At 34.5% G+C, this 13,803-nt stretch overlaps 1 protein-coding gene across 3 annotated transcripts; it reads right to left on the reverse strand.

Annotated features, from left to right (window-relative positions):
* Window positions 1-1,086: 1,086 nt before the first annotated feature.
* Window positions 1,087-7,826, reverse strand: LOC121225247 (uncharacterized). 3 transcript variants are annotated; one of them, XM_041109474.1, is made up of 6 exons: window positions 7,638-7,823; window positions 5,164-7,476; window positions 4,932-5,034; window positions 2,798-4,555; window positions 2,220-2,454; window positions 1,087-2,131 (listed from the first exon to the last, which is right to left on the reverse strand). In XM_041109474.1, the coding sequence occupies exons 2-6, from the start codon at window positions 7,392-7,394 to the stop codon at window positions 1,563-1,565; spliced, it is 4,896 nt and encodes a 1,631-aa protein (XP_040965408.1). In that variant the 5' UTR covers window positions 7,395-7,476; window positions 7,638-7,823; the 3' UTR covers window positions 1,087-1,562. The 3 variants fall into 3 exon arrangements, 2 of the variants coding, with proteins under 2 accessions (XP_040965408.1, XP_040965407.1); XM_041109473.1 differs by having other exon boundaries at window positions 4,932-7,476; XR_005923145.1 differs by lacking the exon at window positions 1,087-2,131 and having other exon boundaries at window positions 2,234-2,454; window positions 2,798-3,042; window positions 3,125-4,555; window positions 4,932-7,476; window positions 7,638-7,826.
* Between the last annotated feature and the right edge of the window lie 5,977 nt (window positions 7,827-13,803).

Consider the following 13,803-nt stretch of genomic DNA (forward strand, 5'->3'; position numbering starts at 1 on the left):
AAGTTGATGCCTGACAGATGTATTTCAATGAAGACACGTGTATAGTCGACCAGACAGGTGGATTTGATGTTAAGATTATTGGGCGGAAAACGCCCCTGGCTGACGTGGAGAGATTATTACGATATTATAAATAGTAAAAGAAAAGAAAAAAGAGAGAAAAAATCTGGTAAGAAAAGAAAGGAAGATTTGTCACGTAATTTTATTTATGGGCAATGTTTGCTAAAATATTAGATAAATGTAAAATATTTAATTAAAAATTATTTGATAAATTGTTTAATAAAAAAATATTGAAAATGATCACTCTTATCCCTATCCCTTAATAAAAATAAATTTTAAATTATACTATCTTTTTAATATTACACGGTCGATCCATTCTTACAATTTTTCAATGATTTAAAAAAAACATAAACCTTCAAATTAAAATATTTTTTTGTATTTTTTTAATATTTAAGTTTATCTTCTTCATAAATTAGCTCATGTTAATTGTAAAATAATTTAAATTAGTTGTTTTTTTAAGAGGTTCACTCGAATTTTACATTGTTATTGATGTACTATTTAGTTTTATATTATAATATTTATATTTAACATTTTCAGGAATTAATGTTGTGTTTATCAAGCCCGCCTAATTTTAAATTTAGTAAAAGTTTTTAAATAATCCTTGTTAATATTTTATTAATGGTTTTAAGTTTTTACGATATTTCCTATGATTATTGATTAATATAAAGACAGCTGAGATATTTGGATACGATACGCAAAGTTGATACCGAAAACTACTGAAAGCACGAATGAAAAATGGACACGTATTACACGTAAAACGTGATTAAAATTAAGACCGAATCAATTATTGGATAATTTTCATGTGACGAATTAAGATATGTCCATTTACTTTCGTCAAGCATAAAGTTCAGACTGATTATCAAAAATATGCAAGTAAAATAATTGTTTTATGCACGTGCAGACCCTGAAATTTAAGTTTTGGGAGTTTGGTGAAATTTTTTTAAAAAAATTGAGGGTCTAATTGAAATTTTCAATTCAAGCTTTATGCATATGCCAAATGCTCCAAACATTTCAATTCAAGCATGAAAATTTTCGTGTTAATTCTGCCGTGGTGCTGTATTTTTTATTTGACCCACACCTGCTACATTGATATCAAAGGCTACGGGGAACAAAAGAAAGTAAGAGGGGAGGGGTTAAAAAAATTCTATACAAAGATCGGCTCTGTCAAAATTCTGTACACCCCTTACCGTCAGGATCAAACAACAATCGGACTCAACCTGAGTAAACCTTGCCGCAGGGATTTAAAGAAACTTACCGGCCGAAAGAGCTGTGAACTGAAGGCGCACAAAAAACTGCCACAATATATATAGCAGAAGCAAAAAAAACTAGTGTTACCGCTCACAGCTCTCCTGTTAGTACTTTCCCTGAAGCCATCATCATGAGAAAGGAAAAAGCGGATCCATTCCAGGGAAAAAATTGTCAGTTGTTTAGGTATTCTTCAAATTCCGAAACTGCATGGTGCTGGCTAAATTTCGTTCTTTCGACACGTATTTCATTGGATAATTCTACCCGTCACCATTTACATTGTCGGAAGATGCTTTGATTGCCTCTGCAGTCATGAGAGCAACAACGGCCTTGTGAATTGCTAGATCTGCTCTGAAAAGCAATCTCTGAGCTCTTTCTCTCTTGAACTTGGCCATTTTAAGTGCGTGCCGGGCTGCACTAGTGGCATCCCGATATCTGAACTCGTCGGTATCAGGATTATCCAACTGTTCGGGGCCGTGCCTTTGTAATCCATCTGAGAAGTAATGATGCACGCTTGGCCACTCTGAAAAGGCCATGCTCTGCTGATGAATCCCATTTCGCTTGCCGGTTAGTTTCTGACTATATGAAGTCGTCATTTGGGACTCGTTTGGTGATAGAAAAGTGCAAATTTTCTTTGGTTCGCTTCTTCGAAGTTTCTGATGATGATGCTTATCAAATCCATCCCTAAAATATCCCTTGATACCTGAATCTAGTTGTGAAAATACTCTTGGCGATGCCTGAGATAGCGGGGAATCTTCTAAAGATTCATAGTTATGCATAGGATATAGAACCTTTTCATCCCCAAATAGGAACCCATTTGATCTTCGGCCTGAAATGATCACAAATGAAGTCCAACTCTTAAAAGATAACATCATTATATAAAGCCAGAAGGAAGTGAAACAGGTAAAGAACATTACCGAAAGAATGGAAACCTTCGTGATCTCCCAATGCAGGGTTGATTTGACCAGAAACTGAAATCTTCCGCTGGGATCTTTGTTTTGACCCTTTGTTTGGAACTTCCAAGCCCCGGGGTTTCAGACAGAAAGCAAACATGGGTGGCTTCTCGACGGCATTGGACGGAATAGAGCTAACTTTAGACATGGTTAGCTCCCACTCTCTCACTTGCTGTTCATACCTTTCCCACAATGGTGGCTGAATGACAACAGAAAATTTTATCAAGAGTTAGAGAGCATAAAATGTTTTAAGATAAAACAAACACATAACATGAACAATAAACAGGCCACGGTGAATGTGGTAAAATTCTCAGGCCCATACACCTTATGCTGCAGGCCACAAGGGGCTGATATCAAAAGCAAATCCCTGATCTAATTCTAAAGGAGAACATGAAAAGTTGAATGAAGAAAAGAGAAGAAATCCATAAGCTTCACACCTAGGGTTCTATAGGAGTCGCAACCACAAATTATCTGCCAATAATCTATATCTCAATAAAAGGAGTACATCGATTTATAATGCAGCAAATCAATGAAAAACATACCTGGAGATGCCGAATTAAAGGCATTCCAACTCTTTGCCTCTTCTCCCGCCAATGCTCATAGACCGCTCTGATTAATTCCATGGACCCAACTCCGGCCATGAACTCTTCTATTTCATCAGAATTAAACTGATCACACTGTTGAGTATATGCAGCCTTCTCAAACATGTCCATAATCTTCTCAAACATTTCGTCAGAAAATTCCAATGTGCTGCAGCTACCATCACTCTGTGAAGATATATGAATTCCTGAAATCCACTGTTCATCATCAGTATCCATGTCATAAAAAACATGGGATGGATCCAAAGCCATCTCGACATCAGTTTCAACCTGCCGCAAGTACTTGAAACAACTGCGAACAAATGTCACATCAGTTGCATTTTCATCATAGTCATGTACCAAGCAAACTCCAGGAATAGGTATGTTCCTAACTGAAGCAGCACGAATGTTTCGGTTGTAGCATTCTTCATGCATATCCTTGAAAAGAGCCCACTGGCTCCTGTCCGTGAACTCCAAGGTCCAATCCTTTCCTCCTTTCCACATCATAGCATGTGTGTAACGATTGGTAGATCCAGGCTGCAGAAACTGATGCGCCTTGTAAGAGCACCTTGTTGACCCTGACATTTTCACAGCCAGCTTCCATTCGTTATGATCAAAACGTTCTAAAGCAACCTGCGCTCCACATTCGCGCCATCCTCTGTCACCAAGGGTAAGTAACAAATTTGCATGACAAGATACTAACTCCATGTTTCTTTGAGAACCTCTAGAAACATCAGATGATCTCTTCTCATTTGCCCTCCTAATTCGCTTGTGAGGAAGACCTCTCTGGTGGTCACCTATATTCTTTGAACTGTAATCTAAACCTCCAAAGGGCATTGAATATGATACCTGAGTTCGTGGTTTCTTAGGTCCATTTCCAAAATTATTGTGGAAGATATCAACCTTTCCATCTGACGATCTATGGGCATGATATCCAATCGATAAGCTACTTCTATTTTGATGCCAATAACTTCTTGAAGCAGTAGGATTAGGAGTTGGGATAACACCACCATTCATATTCCAAGTCAAATCTGTAGACTGTTGAGTGCTGGGTAATTTGCTGTCAACATGATTTTTATATTGATCAAAGGGTGGAAGCTCAACCCTAATACCATTCAAAACGGAACTAGACCCTGAACCCTTCTTATCACCATCAACAACCTTTGACGACAAAAACGGTTGCTGAGACTCTGAATAGTCACATTTTTGCTTCTCTAATTGACCAATGGCTGAGGCTCCAACTTCTTCAGGTTTATGATAGATGGCAGGACTTCCATTTACAATTTGATCACTATTTGCATGCTTCTGCAAGTACTTTCTCCAACGACCATCACTAGAAACTGAGAGATCAAGAGTCATTAACTCAGTGACGGAAGCAACCTTTGATGAAGCCTTCGGAAAATTTCCTAAACTACTTTCGAAACTTTTTTTCACACAGTCCTCTCTATTAGAGTTTTCATCCAACAACAAATTGCCAGAGCTTTCTGGATCCTCAATGGAGTCATGATCCTGAAAGCTGATGCGAGCAACACAATAATCCATAAGTAGCTTAAGATGCAAACTGAAAAAGAAAGTAGGCGCAGCACCAAAAGAAAGAGTAAACAGAGGAAGATTTTTGTTCTGTTTCTCAGAACTGGAAGAAAGTTGGCCAACTTCCAGACAACTAGATCCTCTGGAAACACCCATACGGCTGAGACCCAGCCTATATCTTCTCCTTGAGCCCTGTTCAATAGCAAACAAAATTCAAACATTTAATAGCAACCACAAAACAAAAGATAGGCATTAGATATCTAACCATACAGCAAAAACAAAAAAAAAAACAAAAACAAACACCTCTCCAGAACCCATGGCTGATAGTTAAATCACCAGCAAGGACTTGCATGGTAAAACTAAAACTAACATGGCCTTTCTTTAGCATGGATTTCATTTCTTCCCTTCTTTTTGCAAGGGAAAGTGTGGTTTTTAGGGGCAAATAACAAAAGAAAAAAAAATATTTCTTTTCATCAGAAGACTACACTCACAAGTAAAACACATATGCCAAAAGAACACCTTTGACATTGAGATTTCAATAGCAAAGCAACATGGAGAAGTGTCATACCTCAAGCGATGAGGAGCCTTTGTAAGGAGAACTAAACAGCTGGTTAGTTCTATTCTGAAGTGCCTTAATGTTATCATAAGTGCACTCAGACAGAGGCAATTGCCTATTGAGGACACAATATCTTTTCAGCTTACAATCCAAAAACATCCATTTGAAATGCTTCACTTCATGAAAATAACAACAAGCAAAGACAATCTGCTTCCTAAAATCTCGAGTCAGAGAAAATTTGAACCTGATCGAAGTTACAGGCACCTGCACATCAGCAAACTTCCCCTGTTCAGCAGGTCGATAAAATACCTTCAGGACCTGGAAAATAAAAGCTACAGCTTCCTTCAACGATCCTTGAAACAGGAGAAACCTCAGTCCAACTTCATTATCAACAAAAAGGACTTCTAGATGAACAATTGGCCAGATAGTCATCACCGTACCACACTGAAGCAGCAACAATGAATGAACCAGCCAAAAGCTTTTCGCTCCAAATAAATCATTGACAGAGAGCATGGGGAAGCTCAATCCAAACCTGAACCGCTTCGAATGTAATAGCGAAATATTTAATTGTAACTGCCCTGCATTATCAGTAAACAACATATCTCCTTCAGGATCCAACCGTCCAAGACAAACATCAAGTTCTCCCAAATCCTGAAAGTCATCAACAGAGCCAAGAAAAGCGATTGGTTTAGACACCAGGCTGGCACCACAAGTGCTTTCAGAAGCCTGCCACAAAACTTTCTCTGTCCTGCGAAATCTCCTTCGAAAATAAACGATAGGATGTTTACCGTCTTTAGGGCAACTACCCAAAGAAGAATCCTCGATCCTTCTACCATCAACAGGTCTATCTGACAGTGCAGAGGAACCAAACAATTTAACTTTTCTTGCTTTCAAGGAACCCCCGTGAAGACAACCGTTTTCATCCACAGCTTCATCACAAGACAATGGTTGCCGATGAAAACTAAGAGAAGCAGATGTTTTCTGCCTCTTCACAGCGTGCAAAGGTAGGGATTTGACACGACGGCTAGAGCGCGCCAACCAGGATATGATGGGTTCTGACTCCATATAGCTACCATTACCACTGTCATCTTCTTTCATGGCATTTCTCTTCCTGTTCTCTTTGTTGAGCTTCATGTTCCTGATTCTATCACCAGTGTCCCCATCACCCTGAGATCTTTTTGGCTCAGATTTGTTGGGAACTTCACTTGGAAAAAGCAGGAGTTTAAATCTCTCTTTCTGTAAATTTACCCATTCCTCATCACGGTCATCATATTTTACATGGTGAAGTTTTCTCTCTTTGTCATAGTCATTGACAAAACCATAATACCAACTCTTGTCCAAAGGCCAAAACACCTTGATTTTTCTATTTAACACCCAGTTTGCATCCAAATCTCCAGAGAAAATTTCATAAAAGTGGCGCCTTTTCCTTGAATTGCCTTTCTCTCCATGTCTTTTCCTTGGTCTCAATACCCTACCCGAAGCATCGACAGAGGGAGATTCACAACCAGAAAATTTCTTAGACCTAGAACTAGCATCCCGACCAGAAGCTAAGAGAAAAGATAATCCATTCTCAGACGGTGATAAAGAGACTTTGCTGTTCAAAGAAAAGCCAGTACAACTTGGGTCGAACCTTGATGATAACATCCTTGCCGCATTCTCTTCAAGATTCTCTTCATCATCATCTTGCAAATCACCAAATGGCTTTACAGAAGAATCTACTAATCTCTCAGCCTTCTTAGCAAAAGATTTGCCCCCTTTTACTGTATCCTTCTTCTTCCTAGGCTTTCTCCTTGACCTTTTAAAAGAAGAATCACCATCATTTACAGCTGAGTAACCAGCAACACTATCTTCTTCCTTCATATGCTGAACTGAACTTGGCTCACTGCTTCTATTTTCCTTAAAATCATCAATAAGCTTCTCTTCTTCAACCTTCAAAGACACATTCTGAGTGCTGGAATCTTCACTGGCTAACTTCACATCCTCACTAACACCAACAACTACACTACTAGGTTGCCCATCCGGCTTCAAGACTTGACCACTCTCAAACTTGTTTCGCCTCACAAACCCACGTTTACGCCTGGGAATACTAGTACCACTGTCACCCAAACTAAGTGAAATGCCATTAGCACTGCAACCATTCTTTGAGTTTTGACTCAAACCAAACATCAAGCTTTCTGGACCATGCAGCCTAGAACAAACACCCCCATCATAAACTTCAGTTAAACTCTTGCTACTACTAATATCATGGTTGGTTCTAAAACTACTGAGAGGCAGAGCTTTCCTACTCTTCTTTCTCTTGTTATTAATAATACTCCTCTTCTCATCATCACCTTCTTGTGAACTTTCTTTCCTCTTCAAGCTCTTATTTTTAAAAAACTCCTTTGAATCACCAGATTCATACAAACTCTTAAGATCCAAAGATCTTGATTTCTTAGGAATTTCCGCTCCATGAGAGTTCACTACTCTATTTTCCATGAACAACCCCTCAATGCAAACAGGGAAACCCCAATCTCCCACTTTTTAGTTTTTACATTTACCCATCATGCATGTTTTAGATCTGTAAAACCAAAAATGCACCCAAAATTGACCAAAAATGAAAAAAATAATCTCTCAAATTTCCCATAAATTAGACAATCAATCCCAATACCTATATATTCAAATGGTTTCTTTAATAAATTAAACTATTAACAAATAAACGCTATAAAGTTCATTACTTACCTGATCGATGTATCAGAAAAGATCAATTTCTCCGCCGAATCATGAAAATCAAGAGTGTTCTCGTAGGCTAGGGTTTGAATCCTCGATAGACTTTTCGAATTTTTTTAATTTTAATTTCTCTATAATTTTGTTTTCTTTTTTTTTTTTACCGTGACAAACGGAAAATCCTAGGGCTTCTTTAGATTGAAAATTGATAAAAATTATATATACTAGGCTATTTTATTTTAGCTACGTGGCGATATACTTGCCGTCGGATTTACATTGTGTGGTGAGGTATGGTTCGATTGTTTAAATCTACTTGATTAACGAACGGCCACGATTGAGTTTACTGAAAAGTGGACGGTTTAGATTTTGCAGGTACAAAAGAGAGGTGTGGTAGTTAAGCGGCTCCATTTTGCTAAAACTGTAAATGAAAAAAGGGAGAAAGAAAAAAGTTTTATTCCTCATTTCCATTTTCGTATTGGTAAATTAACCCTGATGTTTCGTGAAATATCAAAAATGCCATCAATTTGATTTTATTTTTAAGTGAGTAGGCGCCATTACGGGAGTGAGAAAAGCCACTCGCTAGCGTGAAGCGTAAAAGGTATTCGCTTTAATAAATGGACACGTGGCTGAAGGATTTTATCACTGCTTACTGTGTATAGTTAAAGCGGCGAGTTTATCGTCGTCGCGCGTTGGAGAGAGGCAGTGCTACGCTAAAGCTGGTAACTGTTTAAACGTCCAGCACAGTGACGTGATGGAAATCTGAGAGTTTAAATTACACGAAATTTGCTTGTATTACACTTTTGTCCAACATTAAATGTTTTTTCTCCCGCCAGAACACTTCGTTACCACACGACCCAACCCGACTCACCTGCTTTCAACTGGTTTTACCGAGGTTTCTTAAGCTGAATTGGAGGTGGAATCAACGGTGCAGTTTAATTAGATAAATTATTATAAAATTATAAAAATAAAAATTTTAAACATCCGATTTAATCGATTCAATTGATTTGTATAGATTCTCGAATTAATTGATTCGATGCTTTCTCCATATCAATTTCTAGTTGATTCTCGATCCGATTCAAATAATATTAAGTTTTACACGAAATTTAAATTAAATATTTTTTGCATTTAAATGTTATTATAAAATATATATTTTAAATATTATAAATAATTTTTTTATTAAGTGAAAAAACGTTACAAATTAGTAAAATGAAGTATCGTAAAGAGATTACGAAAAAGAACATCAGAGCAAACCTTAGAAAATAAGTACGGTGGTGATGTAAACAATAAGAGGCTAAAAAGGTTGAGAGTTGTGGTTGCCATAGAAATAATAACAAGAGAGATACGAAAAGAATTTTAGAGTGCTCAAGTTTACAAAAAATCGAAGAGTTCAAAATAAAATATTTATATACCTTAAAAAATTTATCAAATGGTTATAATAATAATAATAAAAGAGTGGGAATCATCGTGTTAAAATAGTGGGTAGTGGAATTGAGAGTGATTAGCGAATGTGGATAATGGAAGAGAAGATATACAAATAGTGGATATAATGATAGTATCAAAAGAAGATAAAATGATACCTATAAGCAAAGAGTATATTATTTTTTCCGGACATCTCCTTTTTAATTTTGGAGGGGTGGGGGTATTAGGCCTTTTAAGCAAACTTGTCTTGTAACATCTCAAAATTTGAACGTCGAACTTGAGCCACATCAAAGATTGAGTAAATATAATTTTGTATACTGTGGTTGTTTAATGTGGAATATTTATTCATTGTAATGGCTCAATTTTTATCGGTGTTGGAATAGTCAATTTCGATATTAAATTTACTCGTTGAGCTGTCCGAAAAAGTTAAATCAAAGAATTCAAGGCTATTATGAGAATAAGAAATTAATTATGTTATGCATGGCATGTAATGTTTTTACTGAGTTGTAATTAAACATGAAGCTTATGTTTAATTTCTTAGCTCAACCATCAGTTGTAATGATTTTACTAAGTTTAGTTATGTATGGCATATATCAAAGTGATTAGGAAGTATTTTGGAGTCTTTATAATATTTTGATTTGTAAATACAGTAATGATGCATGCCTTACTGAATAGTAAGATGATTTTGAGTTTATTTACTTTATGGCATATGGAAATATAAATATGAGTATCTAAAGTTTAGATGAATGGTTAGTTTAATTGGACTAGTCACATTAGTGACATGATTATAGGTGTGTATTAGGTTAAAGTAAGTTAAAATGGTCATTTTGTTAAAAATTTATGAAGCGTAACCTGGTTTAAGTAATTAAAATGTGTATCTAGTTGGTTTAATTATTTACTTACCAATGTTGATATAAGATGCATGGTTTTCCATGATTTTTAAGTTATTGATTGTGTTTTTACATGTTATGATGTGTTTTGGTTTGGTGTAATGTTGTAATGATTTAAGAAATGTTTTGACATCATTTGCTTGTTGAAAAAGTTGCATTTTTGGTAGCTAGGTCTCCAGGTACATTAGTCATGTCTCGAGATAGTATGATAAAAAATGATTAAATGGTACTTTTTTGGGTAATGGTCTAGAGACTGAATAAGTATGTGTCAAGACATGGTTTGCATAGCCTTAAGACAAGGGTTTTGTTATCCCGAGACAAGTCAACATCGAACCTAAAATATATTTTGCCTTATTTTAGGTCTCGAGATAAGAGTCCCTTAATCTCGAGACATTCTTTTTTTCGAGACATTCAAACATCAAATTTAAGGGTTTAAAATAGGAGAACTAAGTCTCAAGACAATAACTTTAATGTCTCGAGACACATTGTTAAATTTGGTTCTTTGAGTTTGGATTCGAATCCTAACTTCACATTTGATCATGTTAATTAATAAACACTTTATATGAGTTTTTTTTACATTAATTCATCATGTTTATGCATAATTTTATTGATCGTACGAAAATTATTATGATTGCATATCAAATTGTTTGATGTAATGATTTGAAATAGTTTGAGTTGCTTCGACAACGTAATGTAATGCCATGCACTCGAATTTAAATTTTTGATCAAGTGTGAGGTATCACAAGTCTATTTAAATTCATAATCTGACATTACATCAAGATTATTAAGCTAGATTAAGTCCACAGGAGATAAAGAAAAAATCAACAAGGAAAATAAAAACTTTAACAAAACATAAAACGAAACAACAAAATAATGATGTGGCAACATCACTTCCTAAAATCATGTATTGGTTATATAAGTATTTCAATACCTTTTAAGTATAGGTCTAAACTCAAGGCCGTACCAATGACAGGGTCCATTCGTAGCTTATAGTGCTGAGAAATGTGTCCATATTGTAGTAAATATGTAACTATTTTTTATGTATTTGAATGATGAATAAGTAAAAAAAATTATTTCACATTTCACTGTTATATGTTTGGTGATTGTCTTTCATGTTTTACATACATTACAAAATTGTGACAAGCAAATATTAACTCATTGATTGTCTGAGTTAAAACTGATGATAAGTGGCACTGTAAGAACGTTTACATTGCAAGAAAGACAACTTACTTCAGTAGATAATCTAAACAAGCTTGTAATCCTGTAAAATGATCAAAGTGAGCATTTGTTTCAAATACTTGGAAGGATTATTATGTCGTCTACAATTCCAATTGGGGAGGTGACTAGTCTTGGCTATTGGAGCAGCTGACTCCACAGGTAGAGACATAAATGTATTCATTAGAAGACTGATACATTGAACTGGACCCAAGATTAATCAATTTTGAATCTATCTGAATTAATTTACTTGTGACTTTCATAGTGTGATTTACCTAAATATTGAGTTAGTCATTGATCATGTGTATGTAACTCATGTGTTTTGATATAAGTGGAGGCTTATGCTTTAAAGATGATCGAACCCATTGTCGGTATATTGGGTACATGACTTGTGTATGGAATAACTTTACTAGCAACAATGGAATTCATAGCTCGATTAAAAAGTTAATGATATCCTCTCATTAACACCGTGTGGATTGATAAATATGGAATGTGACTACAGGTTGTTTGTTCGAGAACAAGCAATTTATTACAATCATTTATTGAAGGTGGTCACATTAATAATTAAGAAGACACAATAAGATAAAATAAGATTGTATTGAGTGAGCGAATTTAACTCAAATGAAGCAAGAATATCATATGAGGGTAACATACACATGATAAGGCCATTTGATAAAGCAGTTGGATAAACTGCTTTTGTAAATAGTATATAATAAGGAGTTTTCAATATTGGTATTTCTTACGGAGTGACTCCATGATTAAATAAATTGTGAATTATCGGAACGATGCTTCTGGACATAATTGCAATTACTATAGCCTAATAGTATATGTAACGACTCGATAGTCACGGGTGCAAGAAAATGCATTTTTGAGACTTTGTTACTGTAAACTGGGCTCGTAAATATTTATTAAAAATATTTACAAAGCTACTTGTGTAGTTAATTAGGTTTGGGTTAGGTGAATTTACATGAATTAAGAGTAATTAGGTACAAAGACTAAATTGCATAAAGGATAAAAGTTGAATTATAGATTAAAGAAAAATTAAAGGACCAAATGAGCAATTATGCCATTGTTCTTTAAGTGAGGTGGCATAAAAACAAAAAAATAAAGAAAAAGAGAAAGAAAGGTAGAAACCAAACAGAAAGGAAAGAAAAGAAAAAGGGTAAAGAAAGAAGGAAGGAGAAGCTAGGGATTTCAATTGTTCAAAGTTCAATTGGTTAGTCAATTTAGTCTATTTTCTTATAATTTTATGTTTTTGGAATCCAGTATTAAATACTATTCGACTCATGTCGAAATTTTAGAAATTATTGAGTTTTTAAGTGTTGTCTATGTTGAATAATTTTAGTATTAGGGATTAAATTGATAGATTTTTAAGTTATAAATGAAAAAAGGATTGAATTGTAGAATAAATTGTAAATTTTAAGTAATAGGGACTAAATTGTGAAAAAATCAAAATTTAGGGATTTAAGTGAAAATAGTGAATTAAATTTATTCTAAAGTAGAATTTGTATGAAAATAAAGAATTAAATGTAAATAAATAAAGTTAGTCTCGGTTTAGGGACTAAATTGAAATTTAGGCAACTATTGAGTAAAAATTTAAATATTAAATGTGAGATTGAATTGTGTTGTGTTGATGAATTTTAATTGTATTTCTATAATCCGAACTTAGTTATTAATTATTGTATTTTGATTAAATGTTATGGTAAGTGATTGAGGTGAGTATTTGACATTTTGATATTGAATTGAATTTATATATATGTGATTATATGAAAATTTGATATTGGATATTGATTGTTTTTGAATTGTGAAATTAAATCCTATTAACTGTATAGAGCTGAGTCGAATATAGATGACATGCCATATGATTGGAAGAGTTCAGGGATTTCTTCAACTTTGAGTTGATGAGACACTAGGTGTCAATTTACTACTTCGGATTAATTCGATGAGGCACTAGGTGCCAATTTACTTCAGTTTAGCTGATGAGACACTGGGTTTCAAATTATTACTTCGTATTATCCGATGAGGCACTGGGTGCCAAATTGGTGTGTTTTAGTTGGATCCGTGTATCCGTCCGAGTCCGAGTTATGTTAATAGAGGTAAATGAATAATAAAATTTTATGATTGATATTGAAATGGCATGATATGAAAAATGGAAGTGATATAACGAATTGAAAATAGAATATGAAATATATTGCAAATATATGAAATTTATGAGTTATATGCTCATGAAATGAATATGAAATGGATTATGCAATTGTATAATGAAATGTGAAATAAATTGTGAAAAACTATTTATATAGCTAGTATGAGAATTGAGATATTTGTGAAACAAATGAAATATGATATGGTTATTATAATATTTAAATATTAATATATGTTTATATTTTAATTGTATATTTGTAATTTCTTATATTTAAATATTCGGATTATAGAAACACTACTGAGTTTTACTTAGCGTACGGTTTTGTTTTCTGTGCGCAGATTATGTATTTTGAAGAGTTGTAATTGAGGTTGTGAGCATCCATCTCATCACATCTCCAAGTGCCAAATAGGGTATGTTTCAAAATTTTGAATAGAATAGCATGTACTTAGGGAAATCAAGTGTGTTCCAAGTAGTAGGGACTAAAACATAAGTTATAATTTTTTTTAATGTTCAA

This window comes from Gossypium hirsutum, chromosome D13, assembly GCF_007990345.1.
Source record: "Gossypium hirsutum isolate 1008001.06 chromosome D13, Gossypium_hirsutum_v2.1, whole genome shotgun sequence".
In the NCBI taxonomy this organism is placed as follows: domain Eukaryota; kingdom Viridiplantae; phylum Streptophyta; class Magnoliopsida; order Malvales; family Malvaceae; genus Gossypium; species Gossypium hirsutum.

Bases quoted from the DNA above. Each gene is read 5' to 3' on its own strand.
- LOC121225247 (XM_041109473.1), bottom strand. From the start codon at position 7,394: ATGGAAAATAGAGTAGTGAACTCTCATGGAGCGGAAATTCCTAAGAAA. The intron at 4,556-4,931 runs GTATGACACTTC...GCTATTGAACAG, and splicing joins AAGGCTCCTCATCGCTTGAG to GGCTCAAGGAGAAGATATAG. The intron at 2,455-2,797 runs GTATGTTTTTCA...GTTGTCATTCAG, and splicing joins CTTTAATTCGGCATCTCCAG to CCACCATTGTGGGAAAGGTA.